Genomic DNA, 19332 nt, shown 5'->3' with positions numbered 1-19332 from the left:
TCCCGAATGGTGGGACAAGGAGCTTGTAGAAGGAGCGACACCGCCCTCCGAATCTGAGAGGACTTGGAATCCGGAAGAAACACCCGAGAACTCGAGGTGTCCAAAACCATCCCCAGGAAGGAGAGTCTCTGGGAAGGGTGCAGAGAGGATTTGGGTAGATTGATCAGCCACCCGAACCGTTCTAGAGATTGAACGGTGATTCGGACGCTGTCCTCGGCCTGTGGAAGAGACGGGGCTTTTATCAAGATGTCGTCCAGGTAGGGCAACAACGAGATGCCCCTGGTGCGAAGAAGCGCCATGAGAGGCGCCAAAACCTTGGTGAAAACGCGAGGGGCGGTCGCCAACCCAAAAGGCAGGGCGACGAACTGGTAATGACGACCCCAGATGGCAAAACGCAGAAAGCGATGGTGAGACTTCGCAATCGGGACGTGTAAGTAGGCGTCTTGAATGTCCACAGACGCGAGAAATTCCCCCGGAAGCAGAGAAGCAATAACGGAGCGAAGGGACTCCATGCGAAACTTCCGCACCCTTAGAAACTTGTTCAGAAGCTTCAGATCCAGTATCGGGCGCACCGACCCCTCCTTCTTCGGAACGACGAACAGGTTTGAGTAAAAACCTGTTCCCTGTTCCTCCGGGGGAACGGGAAAAATGACACCCCGGTCCAGAAGAGAGGAGACCGCCAAAAGGAGGTCCGAGGCCCTGGCTGGATCCCCCGGAACGCGAGACGGGAAAAAGCGTTCCGGCGGGCTGGACGCGAACTCCAATTTGTAACCGGACGTCACAATCTCCAGAGCCCAGGCGTCCTGAACGTGAGCCCTCCAGACCTGCTGAAAGGAGAGCAAACGGCCCCCCACCACGAGGGGTGGGGGCACCCCTTCATGCGGAGGGCTGCTTGGGAGCAGGGGGACGGGTTGACTGTGCCCGTGGTCGCCAAGAGGGCTGGGGTTTGAAGAAAGGCTTCTTGCGGGATTCCTGGGATCCCCCAGCCGACGAGGACGAAGACGTCCTGGCCGTGGAGAAGCGACGAAAGGACTGGACCCGGAACCCTGAAGCCCGAGATCGAAAGGGCCGTTTGGATCTGGGTTGAGGCAGATGAGTACTCTTGCCCCCCGTTGCGGCAGAAATGAATTCGTCCAACTGGGCTCCAAAGAGTCTAGATCCTTCAAAGGGAAGGTTAGCGAGGGAACGCTTGGAAGAAGCATCAGCATCCCACACCTTCAACCAAACCTCTCTACGCTGAATGACCGAGAGGGCCGAAATACGGGCAAATAGGGAACCGATATCCATTGAAGCCTTCACAGAGATATTTAGAAGCCTGAGACATTTGGAGAATAAATTCCAAAGTGTCTGCAGGGGCGCCCTGTTCCGTCAGATCCTGGTGGTGGCGCCGCAACCACGCCGTAAGGGCTCTGGCAACCCAAGCCGACGCAAAAGCCGGTCGCAGGGAAGCGCCCGCCAGAGAGAAGATGGACTTGGAAAGTGAATCCAGGCGTCTGTCCACCGCATCCTGCAGGGAGGAACCGTCTAGGACAGGAAGGGCCGTGTTCTTGGCCAACCTGGCCACCGGAGGATCTACCTTAGGGGAAGAAGTCCACTTTTCCACCGAGTCAGAGGGGAAAGGGTAAAGCGTATCCATGCGCTTGGTGGCCGAAAATTTCTGATTGGGTCGGTCCCAAGCCTTTGATATGACCGCTGTGAATTCCTCATGAACGGGGAACACCGCGGATTCGGGCCTTTTGGGCGGAAAGAGGGAGAACTCCCGACTAGTGGAGGGAGTGGAATCTCCTTGGATATTAAAAGTGTCACGGACAGCCTCCACCAATTCGGATACCATGGTGGAAAGCTTAGGCAGGGGTTCCCGCTCCGTGGCCTCGTCCGATCCGGACAATTCCCCTTCGGATTTGCGCTCCCCACGAGAGGGAGAGTCAACCGGGCATGCCTCAAGGCGTGGGGGAGAAGCGGAGTCATCCGACTGAGGAATGCTGCCGCTCACGCTGCCTCTTAGACGTCAGACGCCCCCTGTGAGAATCACTGAGAGGAGATGGAGCGGTGGACGCCTACTGGAGTAGTAGCTGCCATACGCTCCATGAAGGACATGGCTGCCTTGGCAACTAGGGCCAGATCCGCTGCCGCACTAGACATGGCGGAAGCCCAGGCGGGTACCGCCGGTTCCGCAGGGGCAGAGGGAGGACTGGGCTGAGCAAGAGAAGGAGGCTGATCCTGTCCAGGAGCAGGGCACGAGTCACAGGTGCCAGAGGCAGAAAAAGGCAGAAGGCACACCTTGCATGACCCCAAAAGAGCCTGAGAGGAGGCCTTGGCAGATTTAAGTGCCCCAGGCTTTGGCATGATGGAACCCCACAGTAAAAGATCTCCTACCAGTTGCTGCAAAGATCAGGAGCAGAGCAAGCTGTTCTCCTACCACCCAGGCAACGCTAGCAGAAGTCTCCGGTGTAGAGAGATGAGGAGCTGCACGGCCGTGAGCAAACAGAGTCTCCGGTGTAAGGAGAGTCAGAGCGGCATGCCGAGGCTCCGCCCCCCCCGAACGCGTCATCATGGCGCGAAAAAAAGCGCGCGCGCGATTTGAACAAACACCCCGACTCCCCTCACGCGGCGCAGCAGGGGTTAACGAGGCCATGGAGGAGCGGCCTGCCGGCGGGCGCTCACAGCCAAGGCCCGACGAGAGAAGCGCTGAAGCCCACAGTTTAAGGGGGAAGAGATGCCAGTACTCCAGTGCCAAAATGAAGAAAGTGCCCCATCAGGATCCTTCTTCAAGCTCACCCAGACCCAGACACAGAGGGAGGGGGAGGGACTGGGCAATACTTATCTGCTCAGCATGCTCCCTCAATGTCCAGACCAGCAGGGATGCACCTCTTCAGACTTCTGACTCCAATCCAGGAGAACAGTGCTCTGGAGGAGGGTAGGCAGCAGGCGTCCCAGCAGCTGGTGGGATGCCAGAGCTGACATGTTGAGCCTGGATCCACTTTTCTTCTGTGGGGGGATGGGAGGTAGCCAGGACACGTCGAAAGACGGTGGCAGACACTCCACGGGGGCAAGGACAGCGCAATGCTGACCTGTGTCCCCATCTGAAAACAGAAAAAAATAACAAACAGGAGAAGAATAAGCGTCACCTCCTTGGACAGACACTAAGCAAAGACTGAAGTCCTCCTGGAGGTGTCTGGGGGTATAGCCCGAGGAGGAGGAGCTTCGTTTTTGCATAGTGTCCCTCCTAGTAATACCTCTAAGCTATACCCATGGTCTATGTCCCCCAATGGAATGTACGAGAAATATATAATTCTGTTTGTAACAAAGTGGCATGAAGGACAACTGCAACTGGGGGTGCACTTACTTTCAAGGAATGTAATCCCTGTATTTTATAAATTCCAGTTTTAGGCCGAGTTCACATAAGCGTTTAGCCTTTTCGTTCTCCTGCTTACGTTATACAGAAAATGTGGAAAAATTCGCTATTTTCAAAATTGAATTTCTCCGCATTTAAGACAGATAGTAATACTTCATAAAATAGTTATTACTTTACATTCCCCATATGTCTATTTTATGTTTGCATCATTTTGTAGAGGTCATTTTATTTTTTCAGGAAGTTAAAAGGATTAGAAGTTTAGAAGCAAATTTTCAAATTTTTAAGAAAATTGCCAAAACCCACTTTTTCAAGGACCAGTTCAGTTGTTGAGTAGCTTTGTGGGACGTACGGTAATTAGTAGAAATCACTCATAAATGATCCCATTTTAGAAACTACACCCCTCAACTTACTCAAAACTAATTTTACTAACTGTGTTAACCCTTTAGGTATTCCACAAGAATTAAAGGAAAAGGGAGGGGAAAATTTAAAACTAAATTTTTTGTGCAGATTTTCCATTTTAATCAATTTTTCCTGTTACAGAGTAAGGGTTAACAGCCAAAAAAACTCAATATTTATTACCCCGATTCTGCAGTTTACAGAAACAACCCATATGTGGTTGTAAACTGCTGTATAGGCACACGGCAGTGCGCAGAAGAAAAGTAGCGCCAAATATAGTGGTTAAGTGAATGCTTTGACCCAACAAGCGTTTCATAGAATTTAGAAACGCAAGGCTGTGAAAAAAAAAAATGTTAACTTTTATTTCCCATATAATGTTGCTTTAGCCCTACATTTTTTATTTTCACAAGGGCTAACAGGAGAAAATGCACCCCACAATTTGTTATGCATTTTTTCCTGAATACAGCAACACCATATATGTGGTCATAAACCGCTGTTTGGGGACGTGGCAGCATTCAGAAGAGAAGAAGTGGCATCGGGGTTTTCTAACATGTAATTTGCTGAAATTGTTTTAGGGTCCATAACATTTCTATTTTTTCACCAATGTAGCTGTGTGGGGGCTTGCTTTTTGCAGGATGGGCTGTAGTTTTTATTGGTATCATTTTGGGTACATAAGTCTTTTTGATCACTTTTTATAACTTTTTTTTGTGGAAGTGAATTGGGTAAAAATGGCAATTGTGCCAGTGTTTTTTAGTTTTTATTGTGTTCCTCTTGCGGTAAATATGATATGATAATTTAATTCTGTGGGTTGATACGGTTATGACGATACCAAATTTATAATGTTTTTTTTTATGTTTTACAACTTTTTTAGCATAAAATTATTTTTGTGTTTAACCCCATAAGGACTCAGGGCGTACCGGTACGTCCTAAGTTTAAATCGCGATTGCGGCGCGGCGGGGGTTAATCGCAACAGGGTGACCGCTGAAATCATTCAGCGGGCATCCTGTCACAACGCCGGGGGAAGGGGTCGTTGTGACAGGATGCCCGCTGAATGATTTGTCAAACCCGTGTCAATTCAGACCTGCGGTTTGCGGCTTTTACCTTATCCGGCGGGCAGCTGGGCCATCGGGTCCCCATGCGGCAGTAGGGGGGACAAGATTGCATGGAAGGCAGCGCGATGTCTAAGGAAGGCATCGCGCTGCCTTCAGGTGAAGAGCCTGTGAGATCCAGCTCCCTGGATCTCACAGGCCCTGGAAGCTGTATAGGTAATACACACAGTATTACTCATACAGCCAATGCATTCCAATACAGAAGTATTGGAATGCATTGTAAAAGGGATTAGACCCCCAAAAGTTGAAGTTCCAAAGTGGGACAAAAAATAAAGTAGAAAAAAAAAAAAAATTTCCCCCCCAAAAAATAAGGTTTCAAGTAAAAAAAAAAAAAAAAAAAAAAAAACATAATTTTCCCCAAATTAAGTAAAAAAAAAAAAAAAAATGGTAAAAAATAGGGGGGGGGGGGGGGGGGAAAGTATACATATTAGGTATCGCCGCGTCCGTATCGACGGCTCTATAAACATATCACATGACCTAACCCCTCAGATGAACACTGTAAAAAATAAAAACTGTGCTAAATAAACCATCACAAAAAGTGTAATAGCAAGCGATCAAAAAGTCATATGCACCCCAAAATAGTGCATCGCGCAAAATCATACCCTACCCAAGGTAATCGGCAAAAAACTGAAAGAAATATGGCTCTCAGACTATGGAAACAGTAAAACATGATTTTTTTGCTTGAAAAAATGAATCATTGTGTAAAACTTACATAAATTAAAAAAAAGTATACATATTAGGTATCGCCGCATCCGTGACAACCTGGTCTATAAAAATATCACATGATCTAACCTGTCAGATGAATGTTGTAAATAACAAAAAATAAAAACGGTGCCAAAACAGCTATTTCTTGTTACCTTGCCTCACAAAAAGTGTAATAGAGCAACCAAAAATCATATGTACCCTAAACTAGTACCAACAAAAACTTCCACCCTATCCCGTAGTTTCTAAAATAGGGTCACTATTTTGGAGTTTCTACTCTAGGGGTGCATCAGGGGGGCTTCAAATGGGACATGGTGTCAAAAAAACCAGTCCAGCAAAACCTGCCTTCCAAAAACCGTATGGCATTCCTTTCCTTCTGCGCCCTGCCGTGTGCCCGTAAACTACAGAATCAGGGCCATAAATATTGAGTTTGGTTTGGCTGTTAACCCTTGCTTTGTAACTGGAAAGAAATTATTAAAATGGAAAATCTGCCAAAAAAGTGAAATTCTGAAATTGTCTCTCTATTTTCCATTAATTCATGTGGAACACCTAAAGGGTAAACGACATTTGTAAAATCAGTTTTGAATACCTTGAGGGGTGTAGTTTCTAGAATGGGGTCATTTTTGGGTGGTTTCCATTATGTAAGCCTCGCAAAGTGACTTCAGACCTGAACTGGTCCCTAAAAATTGGGTTTTTGAAAATTTCTGAAAAATTTCAAGATTTGCTTCTAAACTTCTAAGCCTTGTAACATCCCCCAAAAATAAAATATCATTCCAAAAATGATCCAAACATAAAGTAGACATATGGGGAATGTAAAGTAATAACTATTTTTGGAGGTATTACTATGTATTATAAAAGTAGAGAAATTAAAACTTGGAAATTTGCAATGTTTCACAAATTTTTGGTAAATTTGGTATTTTTTATAAATAAAAATGAAATGTTTTTACTTCATTTTACCAGTGTCATGAAGTACAATATGTGACGAAAAAACAATCTCAGAATGGCCTGGATAAGTCAAAGCGTTTTAAAGTTATCAGCATTTAAAGTGACACTGGTCAGATTTGCAAAAAATGGCCAAGTCCTTAAGGTGAAATAGCGCTGAGTCCTTAAGGGGTTAAAATCAATTATATTTTGCATCGTCATATACTGAAGTCCATAACTTTTATTTTATGTAGCTGTGTGGGGGCTTGTTTGTTGCGGGACGGGCTGTAGTTTTTATTAGTATCATTTTTGGGTACATATGACTTTTTGATCACTTATTTTTTTGTGGCGGTGAGGTGACAAAAACCAGCATGCAGATCACAGCCTGAAACCAGCATTTTCACACTAAAGCGCTCCAATTGGTTAGTCTGCAGCCGCTAACCAATTGGTGGAGCGCTTGCCAGCAAAGGACCACTCTGATTGGTCCCTTGCCGGCTTCCCCGGTGTGTCTGCTCTCAGGGAGAGCGGAGACTCCGGAGCTGTGACACTTTATAGTGTCACAGCCCCGGGTAAGCAGGTTGGACGTGACTGTACGTCCAAATGCAGTAAATTACTTGCAATTTGGACGTACAGTTACGAACAAGTGTGTAAAGGGGTTAAAACCAGATGTTTTATCTTTCCATTTCTGGTGATTTTATTAAGGTATGAGCACCTATGACACTGGTTGACCTGTTCCATGTGCACTTGGCAGCTGAAGACATCTGTGTTGGTCCCATGTTCATATGTGTCCGCAGTGCTGAGAAATATTAATATATATATATATAAATATATATATATATATATATATATATATGCGCAAATTAGCCTCTAGGAGCAACGGGGGCGTTACCATTACAACTAGAGGCTCAGCTCTCTCTGCAACTGCCAACGCCATCCGCACTTAATTTTTTTTTTTATGAAAAAAAAAAAATATCTACCATCAGCAAAAACACTTTAAAATAAATTAATATCTGTTTTTCATTCGTAAATAACATAGCAGATTTATCCCCTTTAGATCTCAAGATTTCTGTTCCCCAATAACTGGGAATACAACAGACCATTGCGTTACAGGCTCCAATGTGCCCCTGACCTGAGAAGGGAAGATGCTATGTAAAAGTAACACTAAGGGCAAGTCTGGTCTATATTCCTATAGATCGCTCTGTGCTATCATGAGACCTAGGATCTCTCCTTCTCTCCCACATGCCGGGCCAGTGTCAATACTAGGCTCCATTTATTTTGGATGCATCTCCCCTGTCTGCATGGGAGGTTGCGGCGCTGCTGCAATAGTTAAATTATCCTGTTATTGGTGTCTCCCCGAATCCCAGCCTGTCTACTACCACACTCATCTGCTTGGGCGTCAATCAAATGCTTCACAAGAAGGAAACGTGTTCTTCTTGGCAGCCAGTGACATGTTCTGCTGTTAACCGCATAATCCTGAGCTGGAGATGTGAAGGTTTACAAAAGTGCTAGCCATGTGGAATTAAAGACGGGCTACACGGCTCCTCTGAGCCAAACGAGCCAAATGATACACAACATAAAAGGTGGTTTAACCTCCTTAATGACCAGGGGGTTTTGGTGCGAAATGAACAGGTATCTTTCAGTGATGTGGAGCAGGTGTTGATTTACCAACCCTATACGCTTCAGTTCTTGGACTGCCGAAATACATTTTTGTGCCCTTTGTAAGTGACACAGAGCTGTCTTCTACCACCCCTTTTTTAACCCCTTAAGGACTCAGCCCTATTTCACCGTAAGGACTTTTTTGCAAATCTGACTAGTGTCACTTTAAGTGGTGATCACTTCAAAATGCTTCGACTTATCCAGGCCGTTCTGAGATTGTTTTTCGTCACATATTGTACTTCATAACACTGGTAAAATGAAGGTTAAAAAAAATCATTTTTATTTATAAAAAAATACCAAATTTACAACAAAATTTTTTTTTTTTTAATTGCAAATGTCCAAGTTTTAATTTCTCTACTTCTATAATACATAGTAATACCTCCCAAAATAATTACTACTTTACATTCCCCATATGTCTACTTCATGTTTGGATCATTTTGGGAATGATATAAAATTTTTGGGGGATGTTACAATTTTTAGGGACCAGTTCAGGTCTGAAGTCACTTTGCGAGGCTTACATAATAGAAACCACCCAAAAATGACCCCATTCTAGAAACTACACCCCTCAAGGTATTTAAAACTGATTTTACAAACTTTGTTAACCCTTTAGGTGTTCCACAAGAATTAATGAAAAATAGAGATACAATTTCAAAATTTCACTTTTTGGGCAGATTTTCTATTTTAATAATTTTTTTCCAGTTACAAAGCAAGGGTTAACAGCCAAACCAAACAATATTTATTGCCCTGATTCTGTCGTTTACAGAAACACCCCATATGTGGTCGTAAACCGCTGTACGGGCACACAGCAGGGTGCAGAAGGAAAGGAATGCCATACGGTTTTTGGAAGGCAGGTTTTGCTAGACTGTTTTTTTTGACACCATGTCCTATTTGAAGCCCCCCTGATGCACCCCTAGAGTAGAAACTCCAAAAAAGTGGCCCCATTTTATAAACTACGGGATAGGGTGGCAGTATTGTTGGTACTAGTTTAGGGTACATATGATTTTTGGTTGCTCGATATTACACTTTTTGTGAGGCAAGGTAACAAGAAATAGCTGTTTTGGCACCGTTTTTATTTTTTGTTATTTACAACATTCATCTGACAGGTTAGATCATGTGATATTTTTATAGACCAGGTTGTCACGGATGCGGCGATACCTAATATGTATACTTTTTTTTTTTATGTAAGTTTTACACAATAAATTCATTTTTGAAGCAAAAAAAATCATGTTTTAGTGTTTCCATAGTCTGAGAGCCATAATTTTTTCAGTTTTTGGGCGATTACCTTGGATAGGGTATGATTTTTGCGGGATGAGATGATGGTTTTATTGGCACTATTCTGGGGTGCGTGTGACTTTTTGATCGCTTGCTATCACACTTTTTATGATGTAAGGTGACAAAAAATGGATTATTTTGCACAGCTTTTATGGTGTTCATCTGAGGGGTGAGATATTTTTATAGAGCCGTACGATGTGAACGCGGTGATACCAAATATGTATACTTTTTATTTATTTATGTATGTTTTACACAACAACAGCTTTTTTAAAACAAAGAAGAAAAAAAAGATGTTTTAGTGTCTCCATATTCTGAGCCATAGTTTTTTTATTTTTTGAGCAGGTACCGGGTTCCGATAACCGCCCACCGGGCACGTACCGGTACGTCATGGGTCCTTAAGGACTCGGGAACCATGCCGTACCGGTACGTCCTAAGTCCTTAAGGGGTTAAATACCACAGCAGCGCACATAGGCCAGCACCTTTTCCTACAGTGTGCAACCACGACCACCTCTGCTGCATTGCAGGGTGGTCGTAACTATAAAAACATGTAATGTATGTGATGAAAAAAATGAATCCAGCCAGCAAAGGAGGCAATATGGACAATCACAATACATTAGTAAGTCCCTTGTATTAACTTCCTCTACATAATAAATGCCATTTGCTGAAGTGAGAGACAACCCCTTTAAATGTTTAAGTCAACCCTAAGATAATTTTAATGGGTTCCCTTTGTTCTTTTAGTCATTTGAACGGGATGCAACGGCGATGGTTTGGGTTTGCGTGCACTTATTTTTTTTATTTTTATATTTATTTTTGTTACATAATATGTGCCCAATGGTGTCATAAAAGATCTCTGATCTATTCACTCCATACATTTTTTTTCCACTTTAGAGTCCCTTGATGGGGACTTGTTTTTCATTAGTACTGACATGGTGGCCTATTAGGCCAATGCGCATTTGCATTTATTTTGTTATCAGTTGTGAATTTTCTTTCCTAGGGGCTAGTCCCCTATTAAACCCATATTTGGCATGAAATGAGCAGGAATGTAAGAGGGTGCATCAGAATCAGGTTCCTGAAAGGGGTCTCCCCTTTTTGAGGTGGGTGCTCTGTAAGTTAAGGCATCTAGGGTCAAGTGCAGGGGAAGCATTCCCCTTAGTTCCCTTGCTCCTTTTCAGGTGTGTCAGCAGCATGATATCCGCTGATTATTTACTCATGTGCATCACTGGGTTGTATACTGCTTGGGCCCATTGTGTGATTTTTGAAATGGTGTTTTATCTTGATTAATAATAAAGGTTATATGTCATGGACCATGTCTTCCATGATAGGTCATCAATATCTGATCGGTGGAGGTCCGATTCCTGGCAATTCCTCCAATTAGCTGTTGGAAGAGGCGATGACATAGGTCAAGTGAATAGGAACGAAGCTGCAATACCAAGCACGGGCACTATACAATACTTGTGTAGACTATGAAGAGGCAGCAGTGCTCGTCTTGAGTGCTACGGCCCCTTCAAACAGCTGAACAGTGAAGATACTAAGGATAAGACCCCCACCTATCTGATATTGATGACCTATCCTGAGCTGATGACAGGTCACCGCTGGCTGGACGTCACTGAAGGAGGCCAGGAGAGCATAAAGACACCAGTAAGGGAACCATCAGAACAGAAGTACCAGGGGATCAATAAGATGAATAATAATTACTTCATTACCATACACCATTGCAAGTAGTAGGGGGGGGGACGACACAGTCAGTCACTGGCTGTAATGTGCCAACCATGTGGCCTACCAAGAAAACAGACACGCATTAAAGGGGTTGTGCCTCCAGTACATATTGATGACCTATCCTCAGGAGAGGTCATCAATATCTGATTGGAGCGGGTTTGACCCCGGGCGCCAGTTCCAATCATCTAATTTAAGCGGAGGCTGCATTGTACGAGTGCTACTTCCCCTTCAATATATTACACCGCCCGACGTCATGCTTGCAGCGGCAGCACAGTGTAATCACATGTGCTTGTTCAATTCAAGGGAATAAAACAAGAACTTGTAATTAATTACACTGCTCCACCGATACTTCTAAGACAACGCACAGTGTAATCTTGAAAAGGAAGTAGCACTTGCACAAACATTTGATCGTGGGGGTGCCGGGGGGCAGACCCCAATGATCAGATGATTATGCCCGATCCTCTGGATAGGATGTACTAGTTGCATAAACCCTTTAATACGACATTTTCCATGCACCGCCGTCGCCACCTCATGTTAGAAATGGGTAAGTGTCGCCACAGTCGGATATTGATGGAATATCCTAGGCCACATTTTCAGTCGCTTCCAACCCTGACTTCGTGTCCAATGCTGTACAGTGTCCATGAAACTACTTGCAAGGAAGAAAGCAGTGGAAGAATAAAAAAATATTGCTGTCAGAATTGCGCCCTGAAGGGGTTAACTGTAAATTTTGGTAGAGGACATATACTTGGTCACTTACCTGCAGCATGAATTCCATACTAATGCGATTCTCTATCAGCCTTATGACCAGATGGGCTTTACACTGGAACATGTTGTAATACTCCCAGGACAGCGTATGGGGGTGTTTTATGGAGAAGTGAAGGTGAGTAGCCGGACTAGAAAGACAAGGCGAGACACAAGACGTCAACGCATCACATTACTACGAAGTAAGAACAATCAGCAAAACACAAACTACATGAAAAACTCAAAATGTCACATATCTATGAAGTTGTCCTATATGTATATGGTGTTTTTTACTTTTCACTGACACACACTTTTATTGGTCATAAGCGTAATGATCTGCTCTGGACCTCTTTACCTTGACCTGTGTAGAGACCAACGAGGCTGTCATACTGTTATTCTAATTCTACTATCTACTATTACAAAAGCAGATAATACCTTCCCCTCACAGCAGCAGTAGACTTACAATAGGAACCTTAACTATATAGGAGTTTTGAGTCTTGGTGCTGACTGCTACAGAAGGACAATATTTTTGTCTTGAATGTTCAGTGGTACATTATGCCAAAATGAAAAATAGCCAAAAATAAAAATTAAAAATAATAATATTTTGGGGGCATTTCTCGTGAGACCTAAGGCTGTTTTTTTAAACTTTATTTTTTTTTTTTATTAGGAGAAAAAGATTACAAGGAGTAGTATAGGAGTTCATATTTTGTTGCAAATTTTCATGTGTCATTTTGCACCTTCCTCTCCCACCCTCTCAACCTTTACAAAAATGTGAGCTGCATGACCAGGAGTTGGTGGACCGAGGACGGGAAATTAGACCAGAAATCTATGACAGCTCACTTGCTGGCATAGATTTCTTTTTTTTGGTGCACAGATGGGCCAGTATTATTACCTCATAATAATTCTGGGGCAACGTACTCCATTGTGGTTTCACACACACACACACAGTCTCTGATGAATGTGGCAGCTATGGCGATGGTTTGGGTAGGTGTGGTCAGGTCTATTTTTCTTAGAGTATTTTTTAGAATTTTTTAAACTACTTTTATAAACCTTTGTGCCTTCTCTTCAGGGTCCCCTTCAGTTTATGACCACCAGGCCCCCATCCTGATCCAGTAAAATTTTGGGGTGGACATACACTGCAAACTCAGTCACTCACTGCTATTTGCCAGTGTAAGGCTACTTTCACACTAGTGGTTTTTGTGGATCCCTCATGGATCTGCAAAACGCTTCCATTACAATAATACAACCGCATGCATAACGTCATCCGTTATGTCTTCTACAGATCCGTCTTGAACACCATTGAAAGTCAATGGGGGACGGTTCCATTTTCTATTGTGCCAGAGAAAGCTGATCCGTCCCCATTGACTTACATTGTGTACCAGGACGGAATGGAAACTGAACGGAGGCAAACTGATGCATTCTGAGCGGGTCCTTTTCCATTTAGAATGCATTAGGGCAAAACTGATCCGTTCTGGACCGCTTGTGAGAGCCCATGACGGATCTCACAAACGGAAAGCCAAAACGCTAGTGTGAAATTAGCCTAATTTGTTTCACCCATACATTGTGAACCTTTCATTGTGAGCAGCTGTGTTACGTGATCCCCAGTCTGACCACAGCTCCAGAGCCTGCTCCCCGGTGTAGACAGGTGTGTCAGTTTCTCTCTGTGTGATCTACAGGATTACATCCTGAGCCATTTTCTGCATGTCCCTGTATGCATAGTGATCTACTGAAAATATCACTTCTACCTTATACCTGACTCACACTACCTGTCTATACTATCTGCAATCAGATGCAGCTTCACACTGCTCTTCCCCACCTCCTGCTTGTAAAAGCTGACAGGAAGAAACCTATCACAAGCAGGAGGCAGGGGAGACGGGCTGAAGCTGAATCACATAGGATTCACTGAGACTCTACAGTGCGAGTTATGGGACGGCAGGTCTGGGTCACTGGCTGCCCTTAGATATCATTCAAGGCACGTGATCCTAAACAGGTTAAGTATGCAGAGATTACACATCCATATTTTTCAAGTAAATTTGCAGATAAGTTTTAGAGTGACGTCAAGTCTGTTTGCAATAATTTAAATAGCCCCTTTCACCAACAAAAAGACCTTGTTCCATTTACTTCAGTTGCCTTATGCTAGAGAAAAAAAAAAAAAAAAACACATGCCAATTTCTGCAATTAAATGGCTCTTAGTAAAGGGATTAATTGAATATTTTTCGTTGACCTTCTTAGCTCGGAGCTAAAACTGGCGAGAGCCTGTTCATTTTGTCCCGATAGTTTGGGAGCTTTCCAGGGCAGACTTGTAAACAGGCGGCTCTGAACAAACTAGATTATTCATGTGCTGTAAGTAAAGATTAATGTATATTCCAGGATAAATATGTGAACCCTCCACCACCAGCCAGCATCTGAACAGATCTCTCATTAATGTGACAGCTGCAAAGTGAACCTTCAGTTGTGGTTACGTGTGTCACGTTGTGTAATATCCCATGTGCCTCTTTCAAACACACAATCATTAAGTGGAATGGAAACCAGTCACAACTGGGAATTAAAGGGGTTGGCCACTTTGCAAAGTTTTTTCTGTAACTCACTGTATGATAGTCGCTGCTGCTGCTGATGTGCTAAACAAATTCCATCCATATTCTCTCTATCCAGCTCTTTTCTTCCTTGCTGCTGCTCCTGTGAACAGTGGACGTGGTATGTTTTGCCACCACAGCCCTTACATCTGATGTCAGTGTATGGCTGCGTTGCCTGCCCGACCCGTCTATCCAGCATTGCAGTCTTCTGTCCTTTCTTCTACTGCGCAGGCACAAGAGACTGGCGCCTGGATAAATGAGGGCAGGGACAGTGCGCATGCCCGGACGCTTCATTTCTCAGCTGCGCACAGGAACATGGGATGGTACACTGGAGGGAGAGAATGTTTACACTGCGCAGGCGCCCATAGCTCGTTGTGGAGCCTGCACAGTAGAAGAAAGGATGGGACGGCTTAAAGTCGGATGGACGGGTGGGGGAGGTAACACTGCCATAAAATGACTTCAAGTTTAAGGGCTGTGGTGGCAAAGCACATCACAGCAGCGACGAAGAAAAGAACAGAATATAAATGGAAGCTGCTTAGCAGAAAAACATTGCAAATTGGCCAACACCTTTAATTATGCCAAAAAAGCTTGGATATAGAAATGTTGTACAACTTTTTCATATGCTTTGAATTTCAAATTCTCACTGTTTAGAGAGGCATCTGCTTGCTTCAGTGAATGGAAACATGAATGCTTTACAACCAGAGGGTGAATATTAGTCCTGAAATTAAGCTGCCCAATTCAACAGGATGCTACAGGATCTACAGTATGCGACTGCGGTGCAACTAAACCACCTATATAAGGGGGAAAACAGACAGGACAGATGATATCCAGCACTAAAGCAATCACTCCGCCTGCGTAGGGAGCAATGCAACAGGACGTATAGTATACGGTGGAAGTGCAATTACTCCGTCTAAGGAAGAAGGGTAAAGAAATAGTCTGTACAGGATGGTGGTGCAATTACTCTATAGAAGGAGGGTAATGCTACAGAATGTACAGTACCCAGAGTAAGTGCAAACACTCCAACTACGGAAGGAGGGTAATGCTCCCGGAAGCATAGGATCCAGTGTAGTGCAACTACGCCGCCTCTGAAAGGAGGGTAATGCTACCGGATGTACGGTATCCAGTTGTGGTATAAATATTTCGCCCATGGAAAGAGGGTAACGCTGCCGGACATATAGGAATCAACGGGATGTAAACACTCCGCCAATAGAAGATAACTGTGCCCATGGAAAGAGGATAAAGCTACGGCCAGTACAGTACCCAGTGGAAGTGCAATTACTCTGCCTGGGGAAGGAGGACAATGCTACAGGCCGTACAGAACGCAGTGGGGGTGCAATTACTCCTCCTACAGAAGGAGGGTAATGGCACGGGCTGTACAGCATCCAGTGGTAGAGCAAGTACACTGCTTAGGAAGGAGGGTAATGCTACAGGCTGTACGGTATCCTATGGAAGGAGAGAAATGCTACAGGCCGTAAAGCATCCAGTGCAAGGGCAATTACTCCGCCTATGGAAAGAGGGTAATGCTACACACTGTATGGTATCCAGTGGAAGGGCAATTACTCCGTCTATAGAAGGAGGGTAAGCTACAGGGAGTGCGGTATCCAGCGGTAGTGCCAGGATAGCTTACGCTATAGGTTGTATGTATCCAGAGGTAGGGTAAAGAAATTCTGCCTACAGAATGGCGTGGGAACTAGGTCCAGAAGGACCAGATAGCTCCAAGGGTTAATAATATATACCATATTTTTTGCACTTTTTTTCCCCCCAAAAGAGGGGGGGAAATGTCTGTGCGTCTTATAAAACGAATACTAGTGAGCGCTTTCATTATGGAAGCGCTCACTAGTATGTATTAGGAGCGGGGAGCGAAGCGCCGCAAGCGCAGGTAATATTTACCCTCCATGGTCTGCGCCACGGTTCCTCTTCAGCTGTCGCGCTCCCATCTTTCTGGCCTGCGATGCGCTGTCCTGACCCCGTACAGCGTCAGGACGTAGTGTGCGCACTATGACCTGACGCTGCACGCAGTCATGTGACAGTGCAGCGCAGGTCAGGAAGATGGGAGCGCGACAGCTGAAGAGGAACCGTGGAGCAGGACAGGTAAGATGATATTTTATTTTAGTCTGATCTGAGGTCTGCTGGGCTAATCTCAGGTCTGGGGGTACTGCTGGGCAAATCTCAGGTCTGGGGGTACTGCTGGGCAAATCTCAGGTCTGGGGGTACTGCTGGGCAAATCTCAGGTCTGGGGGTACTGCTGGGCTAATCTCAGGTCTTATAAGGCTCTGAGTGGGCTGATATGAGGTCTGATATAAAATATTTTTTCTTATTTTTCTACTCTAAAATCTGGGGTGCGTCTTATAAAGCAAAAAATACGGTATATATATATATATATATATATATATATATTTTTTTTTTTTTTTTTACATGCAGCTCACTTCTAACAAAACAGAGCTAGGGAAACTGAACCCACATCCGTCTGTACTAAAGCCTCAGCGCGAAATTTTCACACTCTGAAAATACAGATCCCGCCCCTGAAACACACAGGGAGATGAGGCCTAGTAGGCCGCAGAGTCGGGGCCTCGAGTACAGGCAGGGCCAACCGGAAGAACTTTTGATTGGGGAGGCGATGTAGGGAGGGAGCAGAGTGCACTGGGAAACAAGGAGGCCGGAAGCGGGCGTACCAATGCCCCGAGTAGAAAAGCGGCAGCCACCCAAGGAGACATGCAACCGCCGGGACTGGCTCGCAGGGTGTGGATAGGGCCGGGGACCGGAGGTGGGACCGAAGCGGTGAGTCAGCAGATACAGGGGCCAAGGTCTAGGAGAAACAACATATATTCCTGTGTTCACTTAGAAAACTCAGGAGAAGGGGGGCTCAGGCACAGGTGGTGGGGGGATCCACTTTTCCTCCTTGTCTTCCAGAGGTGGGGAACGAGCAGCAGGATTGAGGACCTGCTGGTTTCCTCCCTCAAGTGTGGAAAAAACATGTGGCGAGAGCCCACCTGCAGTCCAAACCTGAAAAATAAAACAAAAAAGCAAAAAAACTTTTGCAGACCTGGAAAAAAATGTCTGCCTCCTACGGACACTAAGCTAAAACTGATGTCGCCTCCTAGTGGCAGCAGCTATACCCATGGTCTTCTGTGTCCTCCCAATGATACCAGCGAGAAATGCTGATCGATCCCCTGTTGATCTTCTCAACACCAGGAAATGACTGCTGAGCCAATCAGTGGCCACAGCAGTAACATGTCTCAGTAAGTGATTGGCTGAGCATTCATCTTCTGTGTGTCGAGAGAAACCTGGAAGTAGGAATCTGCAGGGACGGGAAACGGGAGAGGCTGGGGACCCAAGAAGTATGTTTTTTTTCCCTCCTACCCATGTGCAAATAAATTTTTTTCAGTCAGACAACGCACTTTATAAAATGTATATTGGAATGTATTTGAACATCTTGTTATACATGTATTACATACTTGTCTTTCTCTTTCCCAACAGAGAATATAGGGTGGAGTAACACGCCGCCGGTTTTCAATTCATAGGCTACGATCTTATCCAGTTCCTAGAAAATTTAACACAGATTATTCAGATTACATTTAGGTAAAAATTAAAGTATGGAGATATAAAAGATAAACACCTAGAAAACAAAGCAATAAAACAAAACTCACTATTTATTAGTGGGTAAACAGTACAGAATATGGAGCATGCTGCCCTCTTGTGGTCACATTCATTAATTCAATGATTTACAAAACGGCTCTGCTGCATGTTTTAGCTTCTGCAGTAGATTTTCAGGTTCAATCACATCCTACCCTCTGGGCTTTTGGCGATAAGTCATCTCTTATACTTCATTTTTAAACTGAGTAAAACATAAAATGGTAAAAAAATAAAAAATAATCTCACTTCTTTGATCCAGTGCCGATACTGATTTACACCAAATGTTTTCTTCATCCAGAGCCCGTAAATATAACCAGAGATGCCTTTCAACACCCATTCATCAGACCTAAGAACACAAAGAATAGCAATTAATAATTAACAGTAATGAGCATACACATGCAAGCTCTTACATTGCATTTTAATAGGAAAGGTTTGCATCCAAGGTTCACTAATTCTTTAAGGAGAATTTACACAATACAATTGTCGGGCCGATTATTGGGAATGAAAGTTACTACAAACGCTAGTTCCTGATATTCTGCCCGTGTACGGGGGCCGCAGATCACCCCAAGAACGAGCAGTAACATGTCTACAACTTTCCACAACTTTTCCTTCTTGGTGTTGCGATTTCAATGCCGAGGAGTGCATCTCACACCTTTACGTTGTAGGTGGCTACTACTCATATATTTTTGTCAGCTAATTTATTTTAACAATGTCTATTTGGCCTGTACAGTATATAGCAAATTTTAAATAAAAAAATGTTAAATAATGGAAAAGGCTTTATTAAAACTAAATGTTACTTGGATATCTGCTCTATCTGGGACATAGGTAATCATTGTAATTAAATATAGTATCAAGGTAAGGCCTCTTACACACGAACGTTGTGCGCCCGTGGCCATATTGTGGCCCGCATACGTTGGGTCCGCAATACACAGGCACCAGCCGTGTGCATCCCACCTCACGGATGCAGACCCATTCACTTGAATGGGTCTGCTGTCACGGAGATGCGGAACGGAACCCAACAGAAGCACTCCATGGTGTTCCCGTCTGTGCCTCGAAACGCAAAAAAAATTTTTTTTTTTGCAGTGCGGACAGAAAACTGACCCATTTAAGATTAATGGGTCTCGATCAGTCCCGGCCGCTGCCCGTGCATTTGGGACCGCAAATTGCAGTCCCCTATGCACGGAATGGATGCACAACGTTCGTGTGCAAGAGGCCTAACACTAAAGAATTATCCTCTGTGGGAACAGGACACACAAGA

General features: G+C 44.4%; 1 protein-coding gene across 1 annotated transcript in view; it reads right to left on the bottom strand.

The window, feature by feature from the left end:
- TAF2 (TATA-box binding protein associated factor 2) overlaps window positions 1–19332 on the bottom strand; it is a 124715-nt gene that overhangs the window by 60651 nt on the left and 44732 nt on the right. The window contains exons 9-11 of the mRNA XM_044295370.1: window positions 18321–18420; window positions 17897–17982; window positions 11885–12020 (exon numbers count right to left, since the gene is read on the bottom strand). Coding sequence (XP_044151305.1) covers window positions 11885–12020; window positions 17897–17982; window positions 18321–18420 — 322 coding nt within the window. The remainder of the gene's footprint in view (window positions 1–11884; window positions 12021–17896; window positions 17983–18320; window positions 18421–19332) is intronic.

This window comes from Bufo gargarizans, chromosome 5 (assembly GCF_014858855.1).
Source record: "Bufo gargarizans isolate SCDJY-AF-19 chromosome 5, ASM1485885v1, whole genome shotgun sequence".
NCBI classification, from domain to species: domain Eukaryota; kingdom Metazoa; phylum Chordata; class Amphibia; order Anura; family Bufonidae; genus Bufo; species Bufo gargarizans.
Note: the sequence above shows the minus strand (reverse complement) of the source record. Positions and strands in the feature narration are given on the sequence as shown.